This window comes from Sylvia atricapilla, chromosome 20 (assembly GCF_009819655.1).
Source record: "Sylvia atricapilla isolate bSylAtr1 chromosome 20, bSylAtr1.pri, whole genome shotgun sequence".
NCBI classification, from domain to species: Eukaryota; Metazoa; Chordata; class Aves; order Passeriformes; family Sylviidae; genus Sylvia; species Sylvia atricapilla.
The window spans coordinates 5,747,314-5,759,518 of record NC_089159.1 but is presented as its reverse complement, the minus strand read 5'-3'; the positions used below and the strand labels follow the sequence as shown (position 1 = coordinate 5,759,518).

Below are 12,205 nucleotides of genomic sequence, written 5' to 3'. Positions count from 1 at the left end.
GACTTCGAGCGTCAAGAATTCGTCTGCCAGAAAAAAAAAGGAAAAAAAAAAAAAAAAAAGGGGGATAATTGACAGTTATTAATTAAAAAGCACTGAGAAAACCACTCATTAAGAAACGAGTTGCTTGAACTCTATGAAAGCAAAATTATAACTCCTGCTTTCTATGCTGTGGTTTGCTGTCAGAGATGGAGAGAGGCCAGGGAGGAGAAGTTCTCAGGAATGAGCTCCTGCAGCAACACCAGTGGTCTGAGCTTCGGCAGATGTTCCTGTTCTCAACGTGATTTATCAGTTATATTTATCTCCTGATAAGTCTCTCGTCAGCAACTGCTTTTCTGAACCGTACTTCTGCTCTATAAACTCACAATGTTAGCACTTCTTTCATCAGGCAACAGTTACATCCCCTGATGTAAAAGATGTTGAAATGCCTGGTCTTTCACCTCCTTTATAAGTGAAGAAACTGCGAACAAGCAAATTTTTTTTTGTCATGAATTATCCTAACTGTTGACTGTGGTCTCCCTTATCATTGCTGCTGTGTATAGAAACAGCTTAATTCATACCACAGTTAATAAATTAATTTAAAAATTAATTTCTCAAAGTAGATAGTGTCTCTAAAGCAAGGAGACTCAGCTCTTGGGTGGGGATGAAAGGGCAGGAGGGAACCTCGCTTTTTTTTCGGGGTGAAAATCACAGAATCACAGAATGGTTGGGATTGGAAGGGACTTCTGGAGATCATCCAAGGCAGGGTCACCTGGAGCAGGTGACACAGGAGCACATCCAGGTGGGGCTGGAATGTCTCCAGAGAGTGGCACCGCAGGTTTGGAGCTCTGCCACACTCAACGTAAAGAAATTCTTTCTCACGTTGAGGTGAAACTTGCTGTGTTTTAGTTTATGGCCATTATTCCTCGTCCTGATGCTGGGCATCACCAAAAAGAATCCGGGATCATCCTCTGGCACCCCCTGGAGATGTTTCTGTGGATTGATGGGATCCTTTCTCTGCTCCAGACTGAAATCTAAAATCTGTAACTCTACTGAAGGGCAGAATTCCGAGAGGCTTTTGGAGGCTTTTTTCTCCACAGAGAACGATTCCCTGAAGGCTGGAACACTTTTCATCGCGATTTAGGTTTTTATCGTGACTGAAGGTGCCGCGGGTGCAGGCTGATTGCGGTTTAGGTGTTTATTGTGACCGATGGTCCCACACCTTAATAAATAGCGGGTTTATCGCTATTTAGGTGTTCATCGTGACTGAAGATCCTACAAGAGCGGATTTATCGCTATTCAGGTGTTTATTGTGGCTGAAAGTCCCACAAAGACGGGAGTTTATCACTATTTAGGTATTTATTGTGGCTGAGGATCCTACAAAAGCGGGTTTATGGCGATTGAGGTGTTTATTGCGACCGAAGATCCTGCACGCGCGTATTTATCGCAATTCAGGTGCTTACTGTGGCTGAAGGTCCCGCAGACGCAGGTTTATCGCTATTTAAACGTTTATTGTGACCGACGGCCCCGCAAACACAGGTTCAGCCGCGGTTTAGGCGTTTATTTATCCACCGTGACCACCCCTGCGGCCACCATCGCTGCCGCTCCCGCGCGGCGCCTCAGGGGGCGGAGGGGGCGTGGCCTCCGCGCCAGCCCCGCCCCGCGCGCGGCGTTCCGGAAGTGACGCACGGGCGTTGACCTTCAGAGGCGGCGGGCGGGTGTCGGGCCAGGCCGTGCGCTCGGCGTTTCCTCCGGTTCTCTCCGGTTCCCTCCGCGCCGTTCGGGCCTTCCTCTCGCTTCCCTCCGCTCCCCGCCACCATGCCCAGGGGCAACCGCAGCGGCGCCCGCACGTCCCGCGTGGCGCCCCCCGCCAGGTGAGGGCCGCCGGAGCCCCATCTCCTTCTCCCGTGTCCCCCGCGCAGGCCGCAGCGGCCTGGCCGCCATTGTGCGGGCGGGTGACGCACCGGGGTGGTGGCAGCGCCCGGCTGGTTTGAGCTGGGCTGGCTCTGGGTTGGCGGAGCGGGGTTGGGCATTTTGAGGCATGGAAGCGGGTCTGCTCGGCCTCAGGGCCTGGACATCAGCACCGTATTTATCAACTCCTTTTTGGCCATGTTGTATTTTTCCCCATAACAGCATAGCTCTGTGTGAGCTGGGGAATAACTAGGCAGAAAGAAGCCTGTAATCCTGACCATGTCTTGCATAAGACGCTCACCAGAACACTGAGGTCATTCCTTCAGCGTGTAACAGGGGTGTGTGTAATCCCAGCGTGATCTCTGGGGCCTTATGTCCTGTGCAGCGCCACGAGTAGCACTCGACCGTCCCTGTGTGTCCCTTGCAGCTCGGGACATTGTGTTCCTCACAGGAGGAACGGTGGACTCCTGGCCCTGCGGCCACGTGGTTTGGGATAATGATGATGGAGTGATGTTTCTCTCTGTGTTCCTGCAGCCGGGCACCCCCGATGAGAGCCGCGTCTCCATCACCGGCACCTCGGGCCTCTGTCCCCGCAGCGGCTCCGCCTTCCGCCGTGGCGGCCCCGGCGCCCAAGCAGCCGGGGCTGATGGCCCAGATGGCCACCACTGCTGCCGGCGTGGCCGTGGGCTCGGCCGTGGGACACACCATCGGCCACGCCATCACCGGAGGGTTCAGTGGAGGCAGCGGCTCCGAGGCCAGGCCCGATATCACTTACCAGGTGAGGGGAAGCACGGCTGGACACTGACTGAGGGCAGCGCAGCCCCACGTGGGCTGAGGGAGCTGCTGGAGCCTTAAACACCGCATGAGTCACAGCTGGGGGTTCGTACGGTCTTTATATAGACTATATATATATAAAACCATAGATAGTCTGTAGCTACAGACTGAATCTCCAAGGTAACTCACCGTGACTCATCTTAAAGAGAGTTCAGAGGGATGCAGGAGTGGTGTGTGGCAAGGTGTTGGTGTTATTTTCTACTGAGTTATTCCTCTGGTTCAGGCAAGACTTCATGTTCCAGGTGTGCTGTTGGGGAGACTTTTGCTCAGGTGCCATCCTGAGTTACCTGACTGTATCAAAGTCACTCAGATGTTTTTAACTTTAAAAAACTGCTCTGAGTTTCCACTGCTGGAAAATTGTTTTGTACTTCAACCCTTCTCTTGTTTTCCATTAAAGAAATGAAGGTTTTGACTGAAATGCAGGGAAGAACCCTCAGCAAGCAGTGTGGGGGTGGTTTGGCTTTGTCAGAAGGGTGCTTATGGAGCCTTTTGGTGTTTCAGGAGCCCCAGGCTGCTCAGGCTGCCCAGGAGCAGCAGGGTCCTTGCCAGTACGAGATTAAAAAATTCCTGGAGTGTGCCCAGAACCAGACTGACCTCAAACTGTGTGAGGGCTTCAGTGAGGTGCTCAAGCAGTGCAGGATTGCCAATGGTAAGTACAAGTGCAGACAGGCAGCTGTTAAATGGGATAACCAGTAAAAGTATTGTGAGAATGATTTCCTGGGGGTTTGATCCATCTGGTGGAGGATGGGGAGTGATGATGGTGCTCTGAAGCCAGGTAAAGCAGCTGCTGTTCTGTTGGGATTTGTGCTCGGGTGCTGTGCATGTGGCTGGGGTGGAAAGAGGCTGAATTCCTGATGCTTTGTGCTGGTGCATGGATTGAAGGTGACTGGAAAAGTGGCAGCAGCACATTTGGGGGATTAGCAGAGCTCCAAGGACAGTAAAACCATCCTGTCCTGCGAGGAAGGAGGCAGCTGTGCACCAGTGCTGCTGGCTGCAGCTCAGCATATCCCAGCAAATGCATGAGGGGAGGGGGAACACCCTGACAAATCTGTCTTAAGTCAAGGAAAACGCCTTCCATTCAGGGATCCCAAAACTTCCTGAGATACCTCCTTACTCTTCCATTCAGGGATCCAAAACTCACTGACATGATTCCTTCCCTTTCAGGTTTGGCCTAAGCCTGCTGAAGATCATCTTGCAAGAACTGACCTATGAATGAAAAACAAAAAGCTTCAGTAATAAAGTTTAAAGCTGTCTGGTATCTTGTTAGTTCATATATTCACACTCTCATCATCCCTGTGGCTTGACTCCTGCCATAGCTGCCTCTGACATGAGCCAACTTCAGCCGCAATTTAATTTAGCACAAAATGGAAGAGTGAATAATAAAGCAGAATGAACTAACGTTGGTTTAACTGGTTTTGCTGATTGTTGTGTTGAATGTATGTAATGTTGTCTATAAATAAACTTCTCTCTCTTGAAGTACCTTGCTCTAGTTGAGTTTGAGTGCTGGAGTCGAAGGGTGAGGAGGTGAATTGGTTGTGCCAGGGTGTTCTGCAGGTGTTCCCTTTCATGCTGTGGTAGAGATGAACCACGAAAAGATGGGCCTGTGGCGTTTTTCCTCCTGCCGGGCTCAGGCAAAGCCACCGTTGCTACGTGAAAACAATAATTATTTATAAAGTATTTACTGATGCAAAGTGCAAACCCTCCTTTTTCCAGTGGAGGGAGCAGCCACGTCATGCCTTGCTCAAATCCTTGAGGCTGATAAAGTAAACACACTCCTGGACACCCCTGGAAAAGCCTGGATAAGCTGTGGTCCCACCAGGAAGTGTGGTGGGGAATAACCCTGCTCTGGAAAGTGCAGTTCCTGTGAAAAATATTTTCTCTAGATGACCTGTTTTCCCTGAAGTACTATTATACTGTTGGATGTTCTGCCCGTTCCTAAAGCACTTCACCCCTCACCTGCAGTTGCTGGAAGTGACAAGGTTAAACCAGTGTTCAAAAGGGCGAGGAATCACCTCTTGTCGGGGGATGAGGACAGGACTGCCTGTCCCAGTGGCAGGAGCAGCTTCGCCTCTGCTGACCAAGCTCCCATCTCATTTCTGGGCTGTTTCACCGTCCTGGTGGAACTGAAATAAAACCAATGGAGGGGTTGGGGCCAATCTGTGACGAGAGGAAGTGGCCTTAAGCTGATACAGGGGAGATTCGGTTAGCTATTAGAGAGAAAAAAAAAATAAAAAAAAAAATCACTGGGTGTTCAGGCAGCAGACCAGTTTCCCCGAGCGGCTGTGCAGTCACCACCCCCGGAGGTGTCCAAGGCGCCGGCCGTGGCGCTGGGTGAGCACTGAGCGGTCACGGCGGCAGCGCCGGCTCTCCCCTTTCCCCACTCCCGGCCCCTCCCGGCCGAGCGTCCCCACGCCCCGGGGACAGCCCCGGGGACAGCCCCAGCCCCCGGCGGCCGCACAGCACCACCCCGGCGGCGGCGGAGGAGGGCCCGGGGCGGCGCCGGGGCTCGGCGGCCGAAGGGTTAAGCCGGGGCAGCGGCGCAGCTCCGGGGCGGCCCCCGGCCCCCCCTGCCCCTTGCCCGGCCATGCCCGCCCGGCGCCCGCCGCTGCCAACTCGCGCTGCGCTCTCTCCGGGGCCGGGCGGCGGCGGCCGGCCCTGAGCTCCCGGCTCCCGGCTCCCGGCCGCTGCAGGCCCGGCGCTGCCCTCAGCGAGGTGAGGAGCCGGCGGCGCTGAGGGGAGGGTGTGTGAGGGGCTCCCGGCCGGAAAACTCCCGTGCTCGGCGTTCTTTGTCTCCGGGTCAGCGGCGGGAGGGTCGGGCTTCGGGCTCTGAGGGGGGCACCGCGTTCTCCTGCCGGCCTAAAAGCTTGGCGGTTTTTGTTTGGGTTTTTTGAATTTTTTTTTTTTTTTTCCTTGAGCGTTGCGGGTTTATCTCAAATACGGATATTTGAGTATCTTTGTCCTCCGCAGAGGCCCCCGCCGTTTGGCAGCTGCGGGCGGGGGGCGATGCCCAGCCTTCAGTGTTTATCCAGGCAAAAAATCCCCTCCCGACCCCCCTGGAGCTCTGATAATGAACCCGGGGTGTCCCCTAAGATCTGCCTCTGTAATTCCGGGGGTTTTAGAGAAACTCCCGGGTCCTTCCCTCGCAGCAGAAGGCAGCGCGCAGGTTCCAGGCTTTTCCCGGCAGGGCTCCCTGGATGCTCCTCAACCTTTCCCCACAGCTCCGACCCCCAGCACCTGGATTTTCAGAAAGAATCAGTTTTTGATTACCTCCCCCGTCACCTCAGAGATATTTTATTTTCTCTACTTCCTGGTCCTGCCTCTCCTTCGTGGTTTCGTCTTGGTTTGGCGTTCCTCAGTGTTTCCAACAACTAAAATGTTTTAAGTTAAATTCATGGCTGTTCAGAAATGCTTCGGCCTGTGTTAGATACCCCTGGCTGCGGCAGCCAGACGCCCAAAACACCACTTTGGTCCTTAAAATCAGGTCAGGAGAGATACGCATGGCTAATGAGATTTAAATGTACTTAGAGCTGCCAGTGCCCTGGCAGAGTTGTTGAGAGGAGGGCAAAGGAAAACTCACAGAACTGGGGATCTCCTGCTCACCTTTGTCCCTTCCCCAGCAACAAACTGTCACCCCAAAGGGACAGTTTTGCTGCCCAGGCTTGTGAGAGCTGCTTTCCACCCTAACTGCTTGGACTCCGTGTATGGGCACAGAAACAAGCTGTGTAAAAACCTCTCCAAGCCTGAAATAGGAAAAAGAAATGGGACAAGAGCCTTTCAGGGGTTGTGGAGGCTGCTGGCAGCTGCACAGGAGTGGCTGAGGGAGCTCTTTCAGCTGCTGTCCTCACGCTGGCTCAGCTCCCATTGTCCCCAGTCCCTCTGTCCTCACCTGCACCTTGACCCACCCAGCCCCTCTCGCTGCTTCACTGACCCTCACCACCTCTTTTTCCTCCTCAGTCCCTTGCCATTCCCTTTAAACGTTATTTCCCCTCCTTATTCTCAGCCAAGGACGACTTTGTGCTCTTAAAAATAAAAGGGAAAAGAAAGAGAAAAACAATAGGGGCAAATTCCAGGTGCTGCTTGGGTTGGTGTTGGGGTGGGGTGGTGTTTCTGGGGGCTGCTGCTGTGAGCTGGGCACGGGGAAGGGATGAGATTTTGGGGTGCTAAAGCATTTCCCAAAGTTCCTGGGGACAACCAGGCCATGACAGAATCCTGTGGGGTTTCTCCTGTTCTCTGGAATCTCCACAGCATCCCAAGAGCAAAGCTTGGCTTTTCCAAGCAGCAAAATACCCACTTTGGCTGGTTCAGGATCTTCCTTTTCTTCCTTCCTCCTCAGTGTTTTTTGTCCATGAGGGATTGATGATCCCAGCTCTGGGGGCAGTGAATTCCCATCCTCACTCTTTTTTTCCTTGCAGCCCCTTTCTGCCCTCAGACAAGCCCAGAGTGCTGCCTGACAGGAGCCAGAGATGACGAAGGAAGAAGATCTACCAGACTGGAACTCATCCAAGGAGTTTTATGAAAAATATGAGCCGAAGGAGGTTTTGGGCAGGTAAAGTTTTATTTTTGGCAAGCGGCTTGTTTTGGTCGGACGTCCTCCAGTGTCAGAGAGGAACAGTGTTCCCTGGGAATCTGATACAAACAGGGCCCACAGCAGCATGGGGCTAAAAATAGCATGGAACAGCACTTTCCATCAGCTGAAACCCTTCTGTCCCACCGAGACAGGGTGACAGAGCGAGACCCGCTGGTGCATGAAAATCCCAGCCAGCCCAGGTGCCGGTGGCTGGGCAGGCAGGGATGGAACCCCCACTTTCCTGTCCCTGTTGTCCCTGGCAGGGGGGTGAGCAGCGTGGTCCGGAGGTGCATCCACAAAACCACGAGGCAGGAATATGCCGTGAAGATCATCGACATCACGGCGGGGAACATCTCCCCCAAGGAGGTGCAGGAGCTGCGGGAAGCCACCACCAAGGAGATCGACATCCTCCGCAAGGTCTCGGGCCACCCCAACGTCAGTAAGTCAGGCCTTGGGCATCCAGCCAAGGGGAGTTCCTGCCCTGTTTGTTCCTCGGGGTGTCCCCCACGAAGGGTTTTTGGCGTGAAATCCCTGGATGATACAGACTCAGACACTCAGAGCATTGTTTGCTCTCCCTTCATACACACACGCCCCAGCAGTGCCCCCCATGTCATCTCCTGACCACAACACCTGTGAAGATCAGCTCCTCATTAACTCAATTAGCAGTTTAATCAGATCTTTAGTCCATTGATGGACATGAACACTGTGCTCACACCCCTGTGCTTTATTGCAGTTCAGCTGAAGGACAGCTATGAATCCAGCACCTTCTTCTTCTTGGTGTTTGACCTGTAAGTACCAGCTGGGCCCTCTCCCTCTCTGCAGATTGGTCCCAGCTTTTTATGGCCCAAAAGTGGGAAAGTGGAGGGACAAGCAGCCCTTAAGGTAGAATCAAGCCCCAATTATTGCAAGCTCATTGCAGCCCTGGTGCCAGCCCTGTTTCCCCTCTGTCAGCGGCTCAGTGCTGCTCAGGTTTCCCTGTAACCTTTGGTGGGAGCTGTCATGTATCCCGGAGGGTTATTTATATGCTCAGTGGGACCAGGGTGTCTGCAAAGCCACAATTCCCAATGCCAGCGCAGTGCAGTGGATGTCCAAGGAGTGGGATGGCACTGGGAGAGCCCCATCTCTGCCACATCTTTGATGGTTGGACTTAAAGATCTTTTCCACACTTAACAATTGTGTTTCTATCCAAAACCTGCCCTCTCCAGGCACAGCTCCTTCTCCTCCTGCCTGATATTTTACTGAAAAATATAAAGGCATTTTTACCCCTTTTTATGAAAGTTATTTTGGGCTGTTAAAGGGCACAGACCCCTGATTGATCCTTCCCAGGGACTCAGGGCTGGTTTGCTGTTGCAGCTCAGTCTCTGCCTGACTCTGTTTCCCCTCCCTCGTGCAGGATGAAAAGAGGGGAGCTCTTTGACTACCTCACTGAGAAAGTCACCTTGAGCGAGAAGGAAACCAGGTAAGGCCAGGGGCAGAGGGGTGAAAATCACCTTGCAAGAGTAGAACGTGGGTTTGAGGGGAGACCTTGCAGCCAGCACAGCACCCTGGGCTGTGTCCCTGTGTCCTGTCCCGGTCCCCATCCTTGGGATCGTGGTGCCAGTGGATATTTGGGATGGGGATGAGCTGTCTCCATCCCCAGGAAGATCATGCGAGCACTGCTGGAAGTGATCCAGTACCTGCACTCCATCAACATCGTCCACCGGGACCTGAAGCCGGAGAACATCCTGCTGGATGATGACATGAACATCAAGCTGACAGATTTCGGGTTCTCCTGCCAGCTGAACGAGAATGAGAAGCTCAAAGGTAGGGGCTGGTGAGGTGTGGGGATGCTGGGCTGGTGAGACTTTACAGCCCCACTCTGTCCTTGTTATCAGTCTCACCTGAGGGTGCAAATTGGTGCTGTTTGGCTGCTTTTGCTGTCCTCACACACAAGTTCTGACTGCACACAACCTCCACACCTCTCTCCTTGCCATGAATAAGTTGCTGCTCTTTAGGAAAACCATCCTAATCCATTACACTGCTTTATTCCTCCAGTTGATCCCTGTTACCTCATCCACTTGCTGCCCAGCATTATTTCCCACAACTCCTACTTGCAAAGAGCCACATATCCAACAACAGGCATCCCCTCCCACAAGCACCCTTATAATTCTCTTTGCTCACTTTTTAGCCACAATAATTCACCAAAAAAGTCACCAGTGAGATGCACATAGGGTGCAGTTCCTCCCTGTGAGCACCATGCCTGCAAAGATCCCACCATGGGCTGCCTGGGGGCAGGTGGGAATGACACCTGTGGTGATGCTGTGCCCTGTGTCCCTGTCCCCACAGAGATCTGTGGCACTCCTGGCTACCTGGCCCCTGAGATCCTGCAGTGCTCCATGGATGATGAGCACCAAGGCTATGGGAAGGAGGTGGATATGTGAGTGAGAAGCTGTTCCCTAAACACACACACGTGGTTTGAGGCACGGGCAGAATTGTGCTGATGGGGACCTGTTTGAGTGTTTGGAAAGAAGGAAATGATGCAGCAAAAGCCAGTAGTGGTGGCTGTGAGGGGCTGTCTGGGTCACCAGGGGGCTCTGGCACAGAGCAGGGGGAGAAGCAACCTGGGGACAAGCCCATCTCCTCACTTAGTCCCATTGTGGGAGGGAAAGCAACACTTTGTTCATGGAAATCACATAGGCTGAGCTCCATGACGGGGTTTTAAACACACCCTGTGCAGCTCCTGAGAGAGCAGCCAGCTCAGGGCAGCCCAGCAGAGCTCTGCAGGGACTTTGCCATCACCTCTGGTGGCTTCAGAGCTGTGACATTCACCAGGAGATTTCATCCCCTTCCCAGTTCCAGCCAGGACACCTGGTGCTGAGCTGAGGGCACCAGCCTGCCTGGCATCACCAAGCCCTACTCCCTTCCCTAAAAAACTCTGCAAGGGTCAAATCCTCAGTGCCCTGCAGCATCCAGGGAGTGACCCCGCAGCAGCTCAGCCCAAACCCCCGCTCCAGCGAGCTGAGCCCCAGGCACGGGCAGGGCAGTTCCCTGCTGGTTTTCAGGGAGGCAGAGGCAGGTGCAGACCCAGCTGGGTGCCCTGGGGGTGGCCCAGGGGTGCTGGAGGCTCGGTGTGGGCTGCCCACAGGTGGAGCACCGGGGTGATCATGTACACGCTGCTGGCCGGCTCGCCGCCCTTCTGGCACCGCAAGCAGATGCTGATGCTGCGCATGATCATGAACGGCGATTACCATTTCGGCTCCCCGGAGTGGGACGACCGCTCCGACACCGTCAAGGACCTGGTAAGCGCTCGGGCTGGGAGGACCTGGGTCAGCAGAGGGTGCTGCAGACCCCTGGAATAGCCCAACCTGAGCGGGCGGCCCGTGCAGATCTCGCGGTTCCTGGTGGTGGACCCGCGGCAGCGGTACACGGCGGGCGAGGCGCTGGCGCACCCCTTCTTCCAGCAGTACGACGTGGAGGAGGTCCGGCACTTCAGCCCCTTCCGAAAATTCAAGGTGAGGATGAGGCTGGGAGCTGCAGGAGCCAGCGGTGGGATGGGTTTGCCAGCTGAGCTGGGAGAATCTGGGGATGGGTAAGGCTGGTGGGGCTGGGTTTTGGGAGGATGTGGCAGCCTGGGTGCAGACCAGGAACTCGCTTATGGGAGGGAGTAAAGGTGAGAGCTGCCTCTCACCTCCAAATAAAAACAATGAAAGAGCCGGAGAGTTCGGCATGGAGAAGAGAGGCTCCAGGGAGGCCTTAGAGCCCCTTTCATTCCTTAAAGAGGCTCCAAGAGAGCTGAAGAGGGACCTTGGACAAAGGATGGAGTGGCAGGCATGGTGGAGTGGCTTTCCAATGCCAGAGGGCAGGGATAGATGGGGTAGTGGCAAGAAATTCTTGAGGGTGAGGCCTTGGCAGAGGTTTCCCAAAGAAGCTGTGGCTGCCCCATCCCTGGAGGGTTGGACAGGGTTGGACAGGGCTTGGAGCAACCTGGGATAGTGCAAGGTGTCCCTGCCCATGGCAGGGGATGGAGTAAAATGGGCTTTAAATTCCCTTTTAACTCAAACCATGCCGTGATTCTGTGATTCCCTGGCATGAATCCCTGCCCTTTGCCAGCCCCACGGGAACTAAACTGTGCCAGCCACTGAGCTGCCTCCCCCACGTGAGGAGATGCACTGGGACCACCCCATTGTGGGATTTCCCCTGAATCCCAGGCTGTTGTGGCAGAATTCGTCTGAATGCCAGGCTGCTGTGAGAGAATTCCCAAATGCCAGGAATGCCAGGCTGTTGTGGGGATTTCCCCTGAATCCCAGGCTGTTCCCTGTGCCCCAGGTGATCTGCCTGACGGTGCTGGCCTCGGTGAGGATTTACTACCAGTACCGGCAGGTGAAGTCGGTGACCAGGGAGCTGGTGGTCAGGGACCCCTACGCCCTCAAGCCCGTCCGCAAGCTCATCGACGCCTGCGCCTTCCGCACCTACCGCCACTGGGTGAAGAAAGGGGAGGCCCAGAACAGAGCTGCCCTCTTTGAGAACACCTGCAAGGCCATCCTGCTCACCCTGGCAGCAGAGGAGGGGCTGTTCTGATCGCTGCCCCAGCCCCTGGTTTGGCTCACAGTAGGCGAGTAAAATCTTGGAAAACGAAACGGTGATTTCTGGGGTTTTGAAGTTTTGTTTCGCTGGGCTCAGGACTGGTGTAAATACAAACCCAGGAAATCATTTGCTCCTGGCGTGTGTTCAACTGGAACTGCAGCACCTCATGGGGAAGGCTCAGCCCTCAGGCACCTGCAGTGTCTGTTTTGGGACAGTTAGAGGTGGATGAGAGATCCCTGAGCAGTGTCCTTGCCCACTCTTGTGGTCAAGGCTCCTGGTCCCATCAGCTTTGGTGCAGAGTTCGTGCACAGAGAGTTTGTGCTGGTTGTAACTCCTGGTGGGGCAGTGGTTTGT

General features: G+C 54.3%; 2 protein-coding genes across 3 annotated transcripts; both read left to right on the top strand.

The window, feature by feature from the left end:
- The first annotated feature begins 1,644 nt into the window (after positions 1–1,644).
- CHCHD2 (coiled-coil-helix-coiled-coil-helix domain containing 2) lies at positions 1,645–4,197 on the top strand. Of its 2 annotated transcripts, none has more exons than XM_066333269.1 (4): positions 1,645–1,850; positions 2,422–2,665; positions 3,223–3,380; positions 3,886–4,197. In XM_066333269.1, exons 1-4 carry the CDS (start codon positions 1,795–1,797, stop codon positions 3,935–3,937), a joined length of 510 nt encoding a protein of 169 aa, XP_066189366.1. In that variant the 5' UTR covers positions 1,645–1,794; the 3' UTR covers positions 3,938–4,197. The 2 variants fall into 2 exon arrangements, with proteins under 2 accessions (XP_066189366.1, XP_066189367.1); XM_066333270.1 differs by having other exon boundaries at positions 1,646–1,850; positions 3,223–3,370.
- Positions 4,198–5,278: 1,081 nt separating this feature from the next.
- On the top strand, positions 5,279–11,904 carry PHKG1 (phosphorylase kinase catalytic subunit gamma 1). The gene is made up of 10 exons (XM_066333252.1): positions 5,279–5,433; positions 7,134–7,267; positions 7,552–7,727; positions 8,022–8,076; positions 8,682–8,747; positions 8,928–9,091; positions 9,614–9,704; positions 10,413–10,566; positions 10,654–10,779; positions 11,594–11,904. The coding sequence occupies exons 2-10, from the start codon at positions 7,185–7,187 to the stop codon at positions 11,843–11,845; spliced, it is 1,167 nt and encodes a 388-aa protein (XP_066189349.1). The 5' UTR covers positions 5,279–5,433; positions 7,134–7,184; the 3' UTR covers positions 11,846–11,904.
- The last annotated feature ends 301 nt before the right edge of the window (positions 11,905–12,205 follow it).

Coding starts and splice junctions, on each gene's coding strand:
- PHKG1 (XM_066333252.1), top strand. CDS start 7,185: ATGACGAAGGAAGAAGATCTACCAGACTGGAACTCATCCAAGGAGTTT. Junction 8,748..8,927: donor TTGAGCGAGAAGGAAACCAG/GTAAGGCCAGGG, acceptor CTCCATCCCCAG/GAAGATCATGCGAGCACTGC. Junction 9,705..10,412: donor TATGGGAAGGAGGTGGATAT/GTGAGTGAGAAG, acceptor GGCTGCCCACAG/GTGGAGCACCGGGGTGATCA.
- CHCHD2 (XM_066333269.1), top strand. CDS start 1,795: ATGCCCAGGGGCAACCGCAGCGGCGCCCGCACGTCCCGCGTGGCGCCC. Junction 1,851..2,421: donor CGCGTGGCGCCCCCCGCCAG/GTGAGGGCCGCC, acceptor GTGTTCCTGCAG/CCGGGCACCCCCGATGAGAG. Junction 3,381..3,885: donor ATTGCCAATGGTAAGTACAA/GTGCAGACAGGC, acceptor CTTCCCTTTCAG/GTTTGGCCTAAGCCTGCTGA.